The sequence below is a fragment of the Cricetulus griseus genome, chromosome 5 (assembly GCF_003668045.3).
Source record: "Cricetulus griseus strain 17A/GY chromosome 5, alternate assembly CriGri-PICRH-1.0, whole genome shotgun sequence".
Lineage (NCBI taxonomy): Eukaryota > Metazoa > Chordata > Mammalia > Rodentia > Cricetidae > Cricetulus > Cricetulus griseus.
This window is the reverse complement of record NC_048598.1, coordinates 179,468,850-179,481,853: the sequence shown is the minus strand read 5'-3', so window position 1 is coordinate 179,481,853 and position 13,004 is coordinate 179,468,850. Positions and strand designations below refer to the sequence as shown.

General features: G+C 42.1%; 1 gene segment (V, D, J or C); it reads right to left on the bottom strand.

Moving 5' to 3' along the window:
• Window positions 1-2,962: 2,962 nt before the first annotated feature.
• On the bottom strand, window positions 2,963-3,527 carry LOC118239011. The segment is given in 2 exon segments: window positions 2,963-3,384; window positions 3,482-3,527. Coding segments are annotated over 2 exon segments (468 nt in total).
• Between the last annotated feature and the right edge of the window lie 9,477 nt (window positions 3,528-13,004).

Here is a 13,004-nt window from a genome sequence, read left to right as displayed (position 1 = left end):
AACACACACACACAGACACACACACACACAGACACACACACACACACACACACAGAGACACACACACACACACAGAGACACACACACACACACACACACACACACACAGATCAATATTAATAAATTAAAAAAGAATGAATTTGAAAGAAAACAGGAATCCCCAAAGGAAGGTTGGGAGGGAGAAAAGGGAATAGGAAAATGAAGTATATTATAACCTAAAAGGTATTCATATTAAGTGACAATAAAAACCAAACTCCTTGTTTCCTGAGTTTCGTTTATTGTCAGATAGACATAAACATAATAGAAAATGCATGAGTGATTGCCTACTAGGTAAAAATCCACACCAGGAATATTCCCTGTCCTGGCACATGCATTAAACCCTAGAATTCTGGGGTGGTTCATTAGGATCAAGAACTATAAAAACTCCTTGTATTTGTAACATTAGTGAGGCAAGCCTGGAACTCATGATGCTGGTTTCCCACAAAATATAATACAAAAATAATTTTAGAGGTGATTTCACAACACATATTACAGGAAGAGATAATCGCCGGCACAGGAGACAAATCTTCTGCATGCTCTGCACTTGGTTCATAGGCTGTCTTCCAATGTGTGCTCTACAGACATTGGCAGACTTGGAACCTTGTTCAACCCTCAGCTGCTAGGGAGCCAAGGACACAGTTCTCATCAGGTTGCTTCCTTTGGATCTTCTGTTTGTGCCTCCTCTCTGCTGTTCATCTTCCTGCCCAGTCATGATCAGTACATGACTGTCTGCCTGTGTTTTTATGCAAGTTTTCAGTCACTTGAAATTTTGAGAAGATATAAAAATATTAAATTCAGTGTGTGTGACAATTGCCTTGCAGTGCATGAGCTGCAATGTCATCCAGCCATTAATAGTTGAGTCAGGAAAGAAAGTGAATTCCTTAAGAGAGAGAAATCACAATTAATCTCAGGAGTCACCATAGGAAGCCAAAATTTTACAAAGCCAACAGTGGAGCTGATTCCTGACCCCTAATAAAATGTTCTGGAAATGAATCTGAACACCAGGACAGGTCAGGTACATACACCTGGGACATCACACCGGACTGAAGGACTCTCATTCTTTAAATACAAGAAAGGCCCATGATGAAGCTGATCCTGGCTGAGTTCTAGAGTGTTGTGAAGAGATGAAGGTAGCCTGTGCATCAGGATAAAACATGAAACAGTTTCAGAACTCATGTGTGAGTCAGAAAAACATTTATTAGGGTATGTATTAGCAATTTGACTTAAAAACCTTTCCTTTTAGAAAAAATATGCATGGAAAAATGAGACATGGAATCCTAAATGCAGTGAAGGACTCACGGTGATTATCCCCAGCTTTTTTTCTCTCCTTCCCCTGAGCTGAGGGCTGCACAGGGCAGTGTATCACACCTGGGCACAGGTCATCCACAGCAGAGCTACGTGGACTCAACACTGTGACTGGAGCATCCAGGCCTGAGATCCCAGGACACAGTCAAATATTCCAGCTGAGAAAACCCCTCCCCCAGGGGACAGAAGTTACAGACAGAATTACAGATGCTGCTGCTGCTGGCTGTGATGAGGATGACTGGGTGTCTGACACCTCATGTGTGAAAATGTGTGGCCTTCTTATATGTATGTCCAATGGGTGTTGACCTTCCTATAAGGTTCCCATGTGTGAACTAAAACATACATGGGCAATATTAATTAACAAATAATTTTTAGTCTACTAAGTTGGAGTCTTGTCACAGTAACTACATCGCGTGTATCACGTGGTGTCTGCAGTTATTTGAAGTCAGAACAGGAAACCTTAGGGTCCCTGAGGACTCTCTCACTCTCCAGATGTTTCTCTCACCTACTATATTTTCTTTCCCAGTGAAAGTTGGGTCTACAGCGCCCCCTGCTGGTCCTGAGCATCCTCAGATTAATGTTGTTTCTGGGCACACAAGGAACCTGCTCACTGTGTCTGCTGCAGTGTAAGGCAGGGCTGTGTCTTCAGTGGGAGCAGAGCTCAGCTTCAGGGAGATCTGATCCTTGAATGCATCACTGACACACTATGGACTTCTCAGTGACAGCTGCAAAGTTTCTCCAGCCATTGTCCTCCATTCTCTCACGTCATGCAGGCTCTTCCTGAAGGGGAACACCCAGGAAGAGGATCTCAACTCTAGAGACAGAGGTGTTTTGTTTGTGACCCATTGATTCATCCAGACCCTGGAAATAATCCAGATAGTAAGACTGTTTAAAGGAGCCTCATGGTTTCCTTTTGTTCCTAGTTAAAACAGGACTCTCTGAGTCCTGAGGGCATCTTGACCAGGAAACTTCTGAATATAGTGAGAATGGATTCATAACCAAAGGCAACCAGATCGGAATCTGAGAATCAACAGTAGAAGCTCACAGGAAGGACACTGCCCAGACCACACAGCAGCCATCTCTTAGCTCCAGATGAGCGGCTGAGCTCTGAGTTAGTGCAGAGAGGTCAGAACTAGAGTATTCTAATTCAACACAGAAGCAGAAGACACCATGTTGAACGGAGTAATGAAAATAAATAAAATTTCACCGCTATCACTTCTTAGGCTTATATGCACAGCTGTGCAGAAGAGGAGAGTGGTTTGGACAACTCAGAAGCTTACTGTGACTGAGCCCGGATCCACTTCCACTTGGTTCCCTCTGAATTACTAACACTGTTCTTGTCGAGGGTCTGCCCCAACCTCAGTATGAGGGAAAAGTCCATGTGAGTCTCCAGAGCTTCCCCAACGCCTGACCACGGATAATAACTCTTCCCTCATAGACACTTTCTGCATTTGTTCAGAGAGTACTAGGTGGCATATTTGTTTTAAGAATGTTTGTCAAAACAGAAGCCATAATTTTTAGAGGCGCTGGTGAATTCCAGAGTCTATAATTATTAAAAGAATCCCAAAATAACAGTAGGTAGAGAGGACACCCAGATAAAAACAGAAAAATAAATAAATCAATTATGTCTGAATCTGGGCTTTATGTGTGCTAAGCGCCCCCTGCTGGTCATGGGAGCCGGGCAGGGAGGTTTTTGTCTGGGCTCACACTGCAGACTCATCACTGTGTCAGCTGTACAGTAGTAAGTGGCCGTGTCCTCAGTTTCCAGGTTGTTCATTTGCAGGTAAACCATGCTTTGGGAATCATCTCTGGAGATGGTGAATCTGCCTTTCACCGAATCCGAGCAATAGGTTGCATAATTATTAGGTTTAGTGTTTATGCTAGCAACCCACTCCAGCCCCTTCCCTGGAGCCTGGCGGACCCAACTCATGCGATAGTCAGTGAAGGTGAATCCAGAGGCCGCACAGGAGAGTTTCAGTGACCCTGCAGGCTTCACCAATCCTCCACCAGACTCAACCAGCTGCACCTCACAGTGGACACCTGCAAACAGAGAGGAGCCTGATGAAGAAACTGTCACAAAGTCTACTGTCTCTCTCACTCATGTCTCCTCACACACTCAGCATCCCGTGTTATCTACCTTTCAAAAGAGCAACAAAGAAAACCCAGCGCAGCTCCAGCCCCATGTTGATTGTCGTGTTTTCAGTGCTGCTCACTGAGTGGGAAGACAGAGCTAGAGTCCTCTGCCTGACCTGCAGGGTGAGGGCAGGGCTGGTTTTTATGAGCAGAGGGAGGTCGTATTTGCATATCTTCCTGATATATATTATTCTCTGGTGTGTGACAGCCTTAGAGGTAGCAGGTAATGGTGCAAATTTCTGAGAGAAAATGAACCAGTGAGGACAATGATTTCATTAAAATATTTTTCATAATTTGTTTATAAAAAGATTCAACATCCTTAACTTAATTATTTTCTTTTTATACATGAACTCTTCACCGTGTATCTTACCAGATATTATACAGTAAGTTCATAGAAGTTTAAAAATTATACATTACAATTTGAATTCAAGGGGAACTAATGTAAAGATGGATGAATACTGAAGTGTACATTAAATTACAGCATTGAAACTGGGCAGGGACATGACGGTGGGAAAGTTTAACATGCACAAGGTTGCAAGTTTCATCCTCAGTATAGTATATCATATATATATATATATATATATATATGTATATTAAATAAACATTAACAGTACAGAGGCTATTCCTTGTGAAATACTAAACACATCACAAAATGCTTTTACATATATGGCATATGTTTGTGTATGAGCTGTGTTAGTTAACATCCTTTGCATTTGTGCAATTAGTTTTCATCAAACTATATATGTGTTCTTTGTGTGTGATTACCACAGGAAGGAAAGGAGTCTGCTACCTGGTCTCCAGTGCCATGGATTTAATGTATTCCCATCTCTCCAATTTTCTGAGGATGCAGGACTTTCTTGGTGGTAGTGGGAACAATCTCAAGAGGAGGAACCTTGGAATAGTCAACCCTGGATTAGAAAGGGGAGTTGTGATATAATTGTTTAAGTGATTAATTAATTACAGAAACCATGTTATGGCTAAGAGTTCTTTTGGACTATGACATTTCTGTTTCTGTGCCATTTTCAGCAAAGTGACTTCATTTAGAGCAACTAAATGAAGGGAGCTGCTGATTTGGAATCATTTCTGCTTTGAGTCCTTTGGTGACCATTCATGTCTCTGACAGGTGTCACTCAGTCAGCCCGGTTCTGTGTGGATAGCAAAGTGAATAAACTCCAGACAGAGGCGGGGACCTCCCTGCTGTTCCTCCTTTGCAACTGTCCACAGTCTCCATCACACAGCAAGTCTCCATGGCAACAAGAAAATTAAAATAACTCCCTGGGATTGATCAGACCACCATGGATTCAAGTTGGATGTCAACAACTACAGAAAAACAGAAAGCCTAGAAACTCATGGTAACTAAACCACTTCCTCCTGACTGACTCCTGGGTCAAGGAAGATATAGAGAAAGAAATGAGAGACCTCCTAGCATTCAATTACAATGAAGGCACAACATATCCAAACATTGGGACATTATGAAAGGAGTGATAAGAGTTCACAGCACTATTTGCTGCATAAAGAAATTAGACAATTCTTACACAACAGACTTTACTGACCGCCAAGCGTGTGAATGGATCTGACCTAGGGTCTCTGCATGTATGTGCCAGATGTGTAGTATGCATGGTTTTCTTGTGGAACACATGAAAGTGTGAGCAGGGCTGTCTGTGACTCATCTGCTGACTTTGTGACCGTCTTCCTCATGCTAAATTGTGTCATCAACTTGACATGCCATGTTTTGTTGATATCCATGGGAGGCATCCCCTCCACTGAAGAGAAGTGGATGGGGGTTTGGGCAAAATGGGCAGGGTTTTGGAGGAATGGAAAGAGGTGAAACTGCAATTTGTGAAATAAATTAATAAATAAAAACAAATGCATATGTATTTATAATGTCATATTGAAATAAGGATCCTGAAACATAAGTTATCATATAACTGCAGAGGATATACAATCCATATGGCACAACCAATCAAATCAAGGATACTGTGAGTAATCAAAAGTGGACTATGGAGTAAGAGAAACATAAATTTGGAAGCTATTATAAAACTCAAGTCTGGATAATCAACAGTTCATAGTTCCATAGTTTTGTATTTCAGATTTTCTTTAGTTGGGGAAAAACTTTTTGGTTCAGATTTTGGTGTGTTTTTATGGATCTGATGGTGTATTATTGTTACAAAAATAATAGGTTTCAGAAAATTGTATGGAAAATTAGTGATGCCGATGAACTTCTCATTTAGTTATTAGTGTTGTCCCACTGCTTGTTCTGATCATGCTCTATGTTATGTGAGATATGTGCCTGCAGAAAGATGAGTGGAAAGAACATGGATGAGATTTCTGTTTATATTAACTTCTGAGTCTTTGAAAAAAGGTAAATGCATGGTGGACAGACGACCTGAGTGATTAAATGAAGACCACTGTGATGGGCACATGAAAACTCCCTATGAGGTAATGGTCAGAGATGCCCCAGAGGTCCTGAGGAGGATGTGAGATGTTGCATTGCTCTCACTTCCCCACAATAACTCCATAGACCAGTCTTGTTTCTGAGAACAAAATGCAAAACTGAAGAGATTGTAAGAGCGAGATACAGAGGACGACTCCAAGGAAACAGTGTCTTCTAGAGAAATCAGGATTGATTGATACACACATGAACTCAGATACTGTGAAAGCCTCACAGAGCCTGAGCCAAGACAAATCAGACAGGATCCCAGTGTTGGGGATATGGACACAGGCTCTCATACCTAACCACCATGTTTCTACAACTGACCCTTGCTTGCAATGGAAAAACTGTTGTTCTGCAGTGGAATCCCTTTGGGCATGTTAACCCATTTAAGGGTGGACACAAATGCAACAGTAGGTACTCAATGGAACATTTTTAGATATTGTGTCTCATATTTTGTCTCTCTCTTGCACTCTTGCATATTCCAGGCCCATTGTCTTCTTATTCTGGGACAGGGCGTATTCCAATAAAGCTCTCTAGGATTTGAATGTTTTCATTTACGAAGGATGGATTTGCAAGGTTCTTTCAGGAATAAGAAAAGCCAAGACAATTGTGTATAATTTGGTTTGCATGTTATTATAAATGTCTGTGTTGTAGCTACACATATTAAAACCAAAATATATACTATGGAGTGTCTGCTTTCACCTGTCTGTTTTGCTCTAACTTCAATATCATGAATCAGATGCACCTACTGTTCCAGGACAGAAGCAGATGGAGCCAGTCGGTTGCATGGCTTCTGGAGGATTTGTCTCTAATTAGTGTGGCCTTGCCCTGGAACTTCTGATTGTACTTAGTGTTACCACTATCAGGATCAATTCTTCCAATCCACTCCAGGCCCTGCCCAGGCTTCTGCTCAACCCAGTGCATATAACCATAAGTAAAGGTGTAGCCTGAAGTCTTACAGGATATCGTCACTGAGGCCCCAGGCTTCACCAGCTCAGGCCCAGACTGCTGCAGCTGGACCTGGGAGTGGACACCTGGAGAGAAATGCAGAGTGGATGTTACTGTCACCTGAGTACATTCCCCATCCTTAACTCTGGAACTTGGTGCCGCTTAACTGTAGCTGCTGACACCAGGAAGACAATGATCCAGCTCCATCCCATGGTGAGGACCTGTGATCTCAGTGAGTGTGGAGAGGACACTGATCATGTGTTGTTGGTGGTGTAGACATCCATGTATTTACCACCATAGTCTCCTGTGATTTGCATATTCATGAGCAGGGCGGTTCTTAGATAAGGACCTGGTCCAGCTGGAGAATGAGGAGGTAGAGGACACCTGGGTCAAGCAGCAGGATGCTGAGGTCCAAATCCTCATCCTTTCTGATGAAGGAGCCATTCCTGAGACCTGTGCAGACCCTACAGAAACATCAAGGCCTAATCTTTCAATTTACAAATAGAATTGGAATCTGAGATATTTGGTCCTTCACGTTCCATTGGTACTAATAATTATGATTGGATATTTCCAAAGCTTCTGAAATTAGCAGAATTTTATTCTTCTCTCATGGAGGAACAATGTTTGCTTTGTTTTTCCAGCTGTTTGCAGCTCTGTGTTTCCCGTGTGTGTGTGTGTGTGTGTGTGTGTGTGTGTGTGTGTGTGTGTGTGTGTGTGTGTGTGCATTTGATCTTGTATTCTTTCTTTTTTGTCCATGTGTTTCTTTTTATAGAGACAAAGAAAGGCTGTGGAGTTGAGTGGTAAAGCAATAGTAAAGATCAGGGAGGAATTGGGCAGTGAGATTGTGATCTGAAAATACTACATGAAAAAATTTCAAATACCAAAAATAAATAAATCTTAAAAAACAAACAAGAAAATAAAATGTGCAATATTTAACAAAGAGTTTTACTGTATTTGAATATTGGGGACTTCACACACAACCTTCAATAGGTGCTGTTCATGGATAGGCTTTTATAAGAATTCCACAGAGAACATGGAGTCCCCTCCTATCCTCATCTCATTTCTGTCCTGCTGATTTTTGGCTCCACTGTGACCCCTGCTGGTCCTGAGCACCAGTGCAAGTTAGTATGTATTAGTTTGCACTCAACATTCACAGTGTAACTTGAGCAGTAAGACATCCATGCTAATTCCGTGTTCACAGAGCTCAGCTGCATGGGAAATGGGTGCTTGTTTTCCAGGGAACACTGAATGGATGTGACAGAGAATGATTTTACATGCTTCCTGCATCATTACTAATGTTCCTCTAATGTGGCCGGGGATTTACCTGCTGGCAGTTGGCTCCAGCTCATCACTACCCTCTCCTACAGAGTGACTACAGAGAATTATGGCATGCAGAGTCACTGCACTTTGAAAATTAACCATCTTGTTATTGTTTGACCCATCACATTTTGTGAGGCTTCATGGAGTTGGTCCAGTCCTGCTATACTTCAAGGAAAATGTCATAGGTTTCCAGGTCAGAGTCCTTGGCTCCTGGGACACTGTGTGCCTTTCAGTTCCTGATAAGCCCAGGCACTCCCTCAGAGTCAGAGAATCTTTCAGGACACCTCTGCTTCTACCTGTTTCCCAGAACACCTACTTGATTTCCTGAATCCTGACAGTGGGATCTCCTTCACTGTCAGTCTCACTGTCTCTGCCTCTGTCCTCATCTCCTGGTCCTGGATCCCTCTTATTTGAATCAAAAGGTCCATAGGCCTAAATTTTCAAATGTACACTGAGAGAAAAATTTCCCTAAACTTCTTATTTGAGCTTTCTCCCTAGTCTATTTGTTGCATCACATTTAAATCAAATACAGACTGCTCCAGGCTTTCCCTCAAAATTTGCATCCTAGAACATGTTTAAAATGGCTCATCTCCTAGGGTCCAGGCCCAGAAATTGCTACAACTAAGGCCCACATGTCTCTAGCCTAGAAGTTTCCTTAGAAGCTGATCGGCCTGCACAGGGCCAGCATTCCAGCTTCTTTTGGCCCCACCCTGTTGTGGGAATTCACCCACCCAATAGTCTTTTAGGTTCCAGCCCCTTCCTGTTGGAGACTCAGGTGCTGCATGCAGACTGAGAGGGGAGCTCTTGTCCTCAACTGTGTTTGCAGATCAGGTCTCAGCTTCCAGATCTCTGGGCAGAAGACCTCAGGGGTTCTCTATCTATTTTTATTCATGAGTAAGTCCCAAATAAATACCTGACTTCCCTTTATCCAGGTTTTCATGGAATCTATTACAGTTGAACATTACACCACCCAACAATGATGCCTCAGTGTGGCTGGAAGTAGTCATAGAGAAGGTTACACATAGCTTCTAATCATTTGTTTATTATCAGTAAAAGCCTGAGATGTTAGCTTTCAAACCTGGGACAATTGAATGAGGTACCAATTAAAAATATCGAGGCCGAAAGTGGACACCATATCTTCCTGTCTCCCTCAGTCCCTACCTCTTACAGGGTCCTCCTGGCTGGCATCTCCTTCTACACACCCTAAACATTCCAGCCCTGGGCTGGGCTTCCCTACCTGAGCTGCTCTTCTGTATATAATCCAACTGTTTCAGGGACCTGGTCCTTTTCATCTCTTTTGGGCATCCTGAATGCTTCACCTGTTTCCCCTGTGTTCCATCCCCTCTCAATCCCCCCACTCGTCACATGACCCAGGGTAGTGTCCACTCTGGACTCTCACAGATGTCCAAGCCTATGGCTATGCTCTCTGACATGCCTATAATAAAATTACTCCTCCACCATACCTGCAAACAGTCATGCATTTTTAAATTGTATTTCTTGTTTTCATTCACTAACAGCCTTAACTTTGTCACACAGGGTTACAACCTAGGATTCAGATGAGTTTCATGTAAGTGGCTCATGTCTGTTTTGCACAAGGGTCAGAAGTTGGAAGAACAAAATGTAACAGGAGACACCATGATGAAAGTTACAGGTGAAGTAACTGCATCAGGGAAAATACAAATGGGTCACATCTGTGTCTGATGTGCACAGTGCTCAGGGAAACAGAAGACCTGAGACCTGTTAGGGTGTGGGGGTCACTGAGTTTGGCCTCTCCTCCCCTGTGACTTCCCTAATCCAGGCACTGTCCTAACCAGATACCACTGAGTCTTTGCCTGAATCTCATGAGGGAAAATCATCACCAATGCTGCAGACCTCACTCAGCATTTGATCCTGAGTCATCACCAGAGACATTTCTGCTATCAGAGGTGAGATATTTCCATGTAATTCACGTTAGACTGTGTGGTGTGTATATTGTAAATTGTGGCAAAAGAGAACTCTATTGTCACAGAAGTCACAGACCATAAACACAGAGAGCATCCTGAGAAATCAGTAGAGGGGGTGACAGCTGTGACCACATAAACCAGCACTCAGTCATGTCTGCACCTGTTGTGCCTTGTTCCTCCCTCCATGTGTGATCTTCCCCCCACCAAAGGTAATGAGCCCTGGTGTCAGTGAGCGGGATGACTCAATGCCCAAGGTTCCCAGAGAAAGAGGGAAACCTGCAGCCTGCCCTGTCCAGCCTCTGAGAGGCATTGGAGCAGCTTCCATATGCTTGGGCTGTCCCTGCGCTCTTGGTCACTGGACTCGGAACTCCCGAGATGATAAAGACAGATCCAGTAAAAGAAAAACCTCTAAAGGTTTACACTGTGTTTAAAATATATGAAGGCTTGTGAGAGAAAAAATAATGGGAGGAAATAGAGCAGCCGGTTGTGATGGCAAACTCCGGTAGGATTTGCAGAAGGAAGCAGACTCAGGCGATTTCCACAGAGAAACTCTGTCTCGTGGAAAAAAAGAAACAAGAGAAAGTAAAATAAAGTAATAAAAAAGCCACATAAAGACAGAAAATACAGAGAGAATCTGAATACTATATGCCATATTGTTTTCTTTAAATTGTTTGTTTTATTTCCGAGGAAAGACTTACTGCTGCTAAAATACATTTGATTATAAATGCTTCTAAATTAATCCAACTTTTAAATTTTAAAAAATGCTTTGACGTCAAAATTTAATTCTAAGGACAGGCTACTTGGAAAAAGAATTTCTGTTTGTGTTTCCACAGAAAATCTAAAGCTATGGATTCCTTCAAGACTAATATGGTTTTATCAAGCAAGACCCCCCTGAAGCTGAGATGATACAGCCTTACAGACAACAAAAACAAGGACTTGGTCAGATTTCTGTTTTTTATCATGATTACAATGGCATGAACATCACCCCCAATCAGCAGGAACCAGTTTAGAAGGAAGGACGCCCATATTCATAAATATTGTTTATAAATATTTGTTTCATTTAAATGGGGTTAGTTATAAATAGTAATGAGCATAGACAATCTCCTTTTAAAGGAAAAAAAGGGAATAGGATATAGAAATGAATACTTTGCATTGGTATAGATTTTCATTTATTGATACAACTTTAAGGTCAATTTTGTGATATGTATCTGTCTCCTCTCATTTAGGTATTGTGTTTATACAGATCTTTTAATATAGTTACCTATAATAGTCAGAAATTATAATTAGGTTAGGTTTTATAGATATACAGAGACGTATTTAAATGAATAGGTATTCTTCAAAGCTTTCAAAGACCTATGGAAATATGACATTTAAATGGTTTAGGGTTTTCTTGGCAGTGAGACACAACTGCTCCTGGCACACCAATTACCACAGAAAGGAGGATGGGCATCAAAAAACCTCGTTATGCAGTTTGCTTTCAACATGGCAAGATTAGCCATTTGGGCAAGAAACTGTTCTTTCCTGGACTGTTTGTTGCTGTATAAACTGGACATACAGGACCCACAAGAAAGTGACTGCTGAACTTACAAAACAAGACAGTACTGAAGGGTTCCTGTTGAAATGGGAAATATGCCAGACACACTGTGGCCTATAGGCTGAAGATGGATGCCCCAACGTTACAGAGGAACTTTGGGTGACTGTCCAGGTAGCGAGATGTCTCTGTCAATTCTAGAGTTATATACATTATCCTTCTGTGGTCTTTGATAGAGTTAAAGACACATAGTTAGGGTTATAGTTTTCTTCAGGTACTATAAAAGATAAGTGACCCTTCTTTTTATTTAGACAGAAAAGAGGAGATGATGGGGAAGTACTTCTTAATATGTTTATTTTATAGATTATTGATTAAAGTTCTGTTTGCCCAATGAAACAGAACGTTAGACAGGACTGGGAGTCAAAGAGGATTCTGCGAAATGTAGTAGAGAAGTGGTGATCCACACAGGAAGTGACATAGCAAGGAGACTCATATTTTAGAAGGAGGAACAGGAAGTGTCCCCCTTTTCCCCTCCACTCTTCCTCCAGTGGCGGCATGTGAGCCACCAGCAAGAGAGGGCGCCAGTGAAAGGCATCCTCTGTAAGTCTTATAAAATATATAGGTTTATGATAATTAAGACTGAGCTATCAGATGAGAATCGTAGTCATTGGCCAAGCAGCATTGTACCTAATACAAGTCTCTCTGTGCATTAATTGGGGCCGTACCTCGTGTGGGAGGCTGGCGTAGAGCTCACAAGTGGCAGTGGGGCTCAGCGGCTTTTGGCAAAAAGATTTATTGTAACAGAGCACTCCTGCTGGGAGGTTTGTGTCATGGTTCACACCGAAGGTCTCTCACTGTGACACTCATGCAGTAATAAATGGCGGTGTCATCGTCTCTTAAGTTGTTCATTAGCAGGTAGAGGCTGCTTTTGGAGTCATCTCTTCAGATGGTGAATCTGTCACTCACAGTTCTGAATATTGTATTGCATAATTATCAGGTCTGTGCTTAATTACACCAACCCACTCTAGCTCCTTACCTGGAGTCTGGCAGACCCAGTATGGGTTATGCTTCGGATACATGAAACTGTATCTAAAAATAGAAAGGTGTCAGACAAGAACTTGAACCAAAGTCTTACACTCACTTGCCGTGTGCCTTCTGAGTATAACTGAGTCCAAGTCCCATTCAATTCAGAGGCCTGAAGATGAAGATTCCCTGACCTTCTGGTTAAGCTCCACTTTCTAGTTGGAGGAAGAAAGGAAGATATCTTATCAAATTACTGGTATTTGAAACACTATTTTAAACTCAATAAAGGTTTGCTTAATCTTTAACATAGAATTGGCCTAGGGGATTC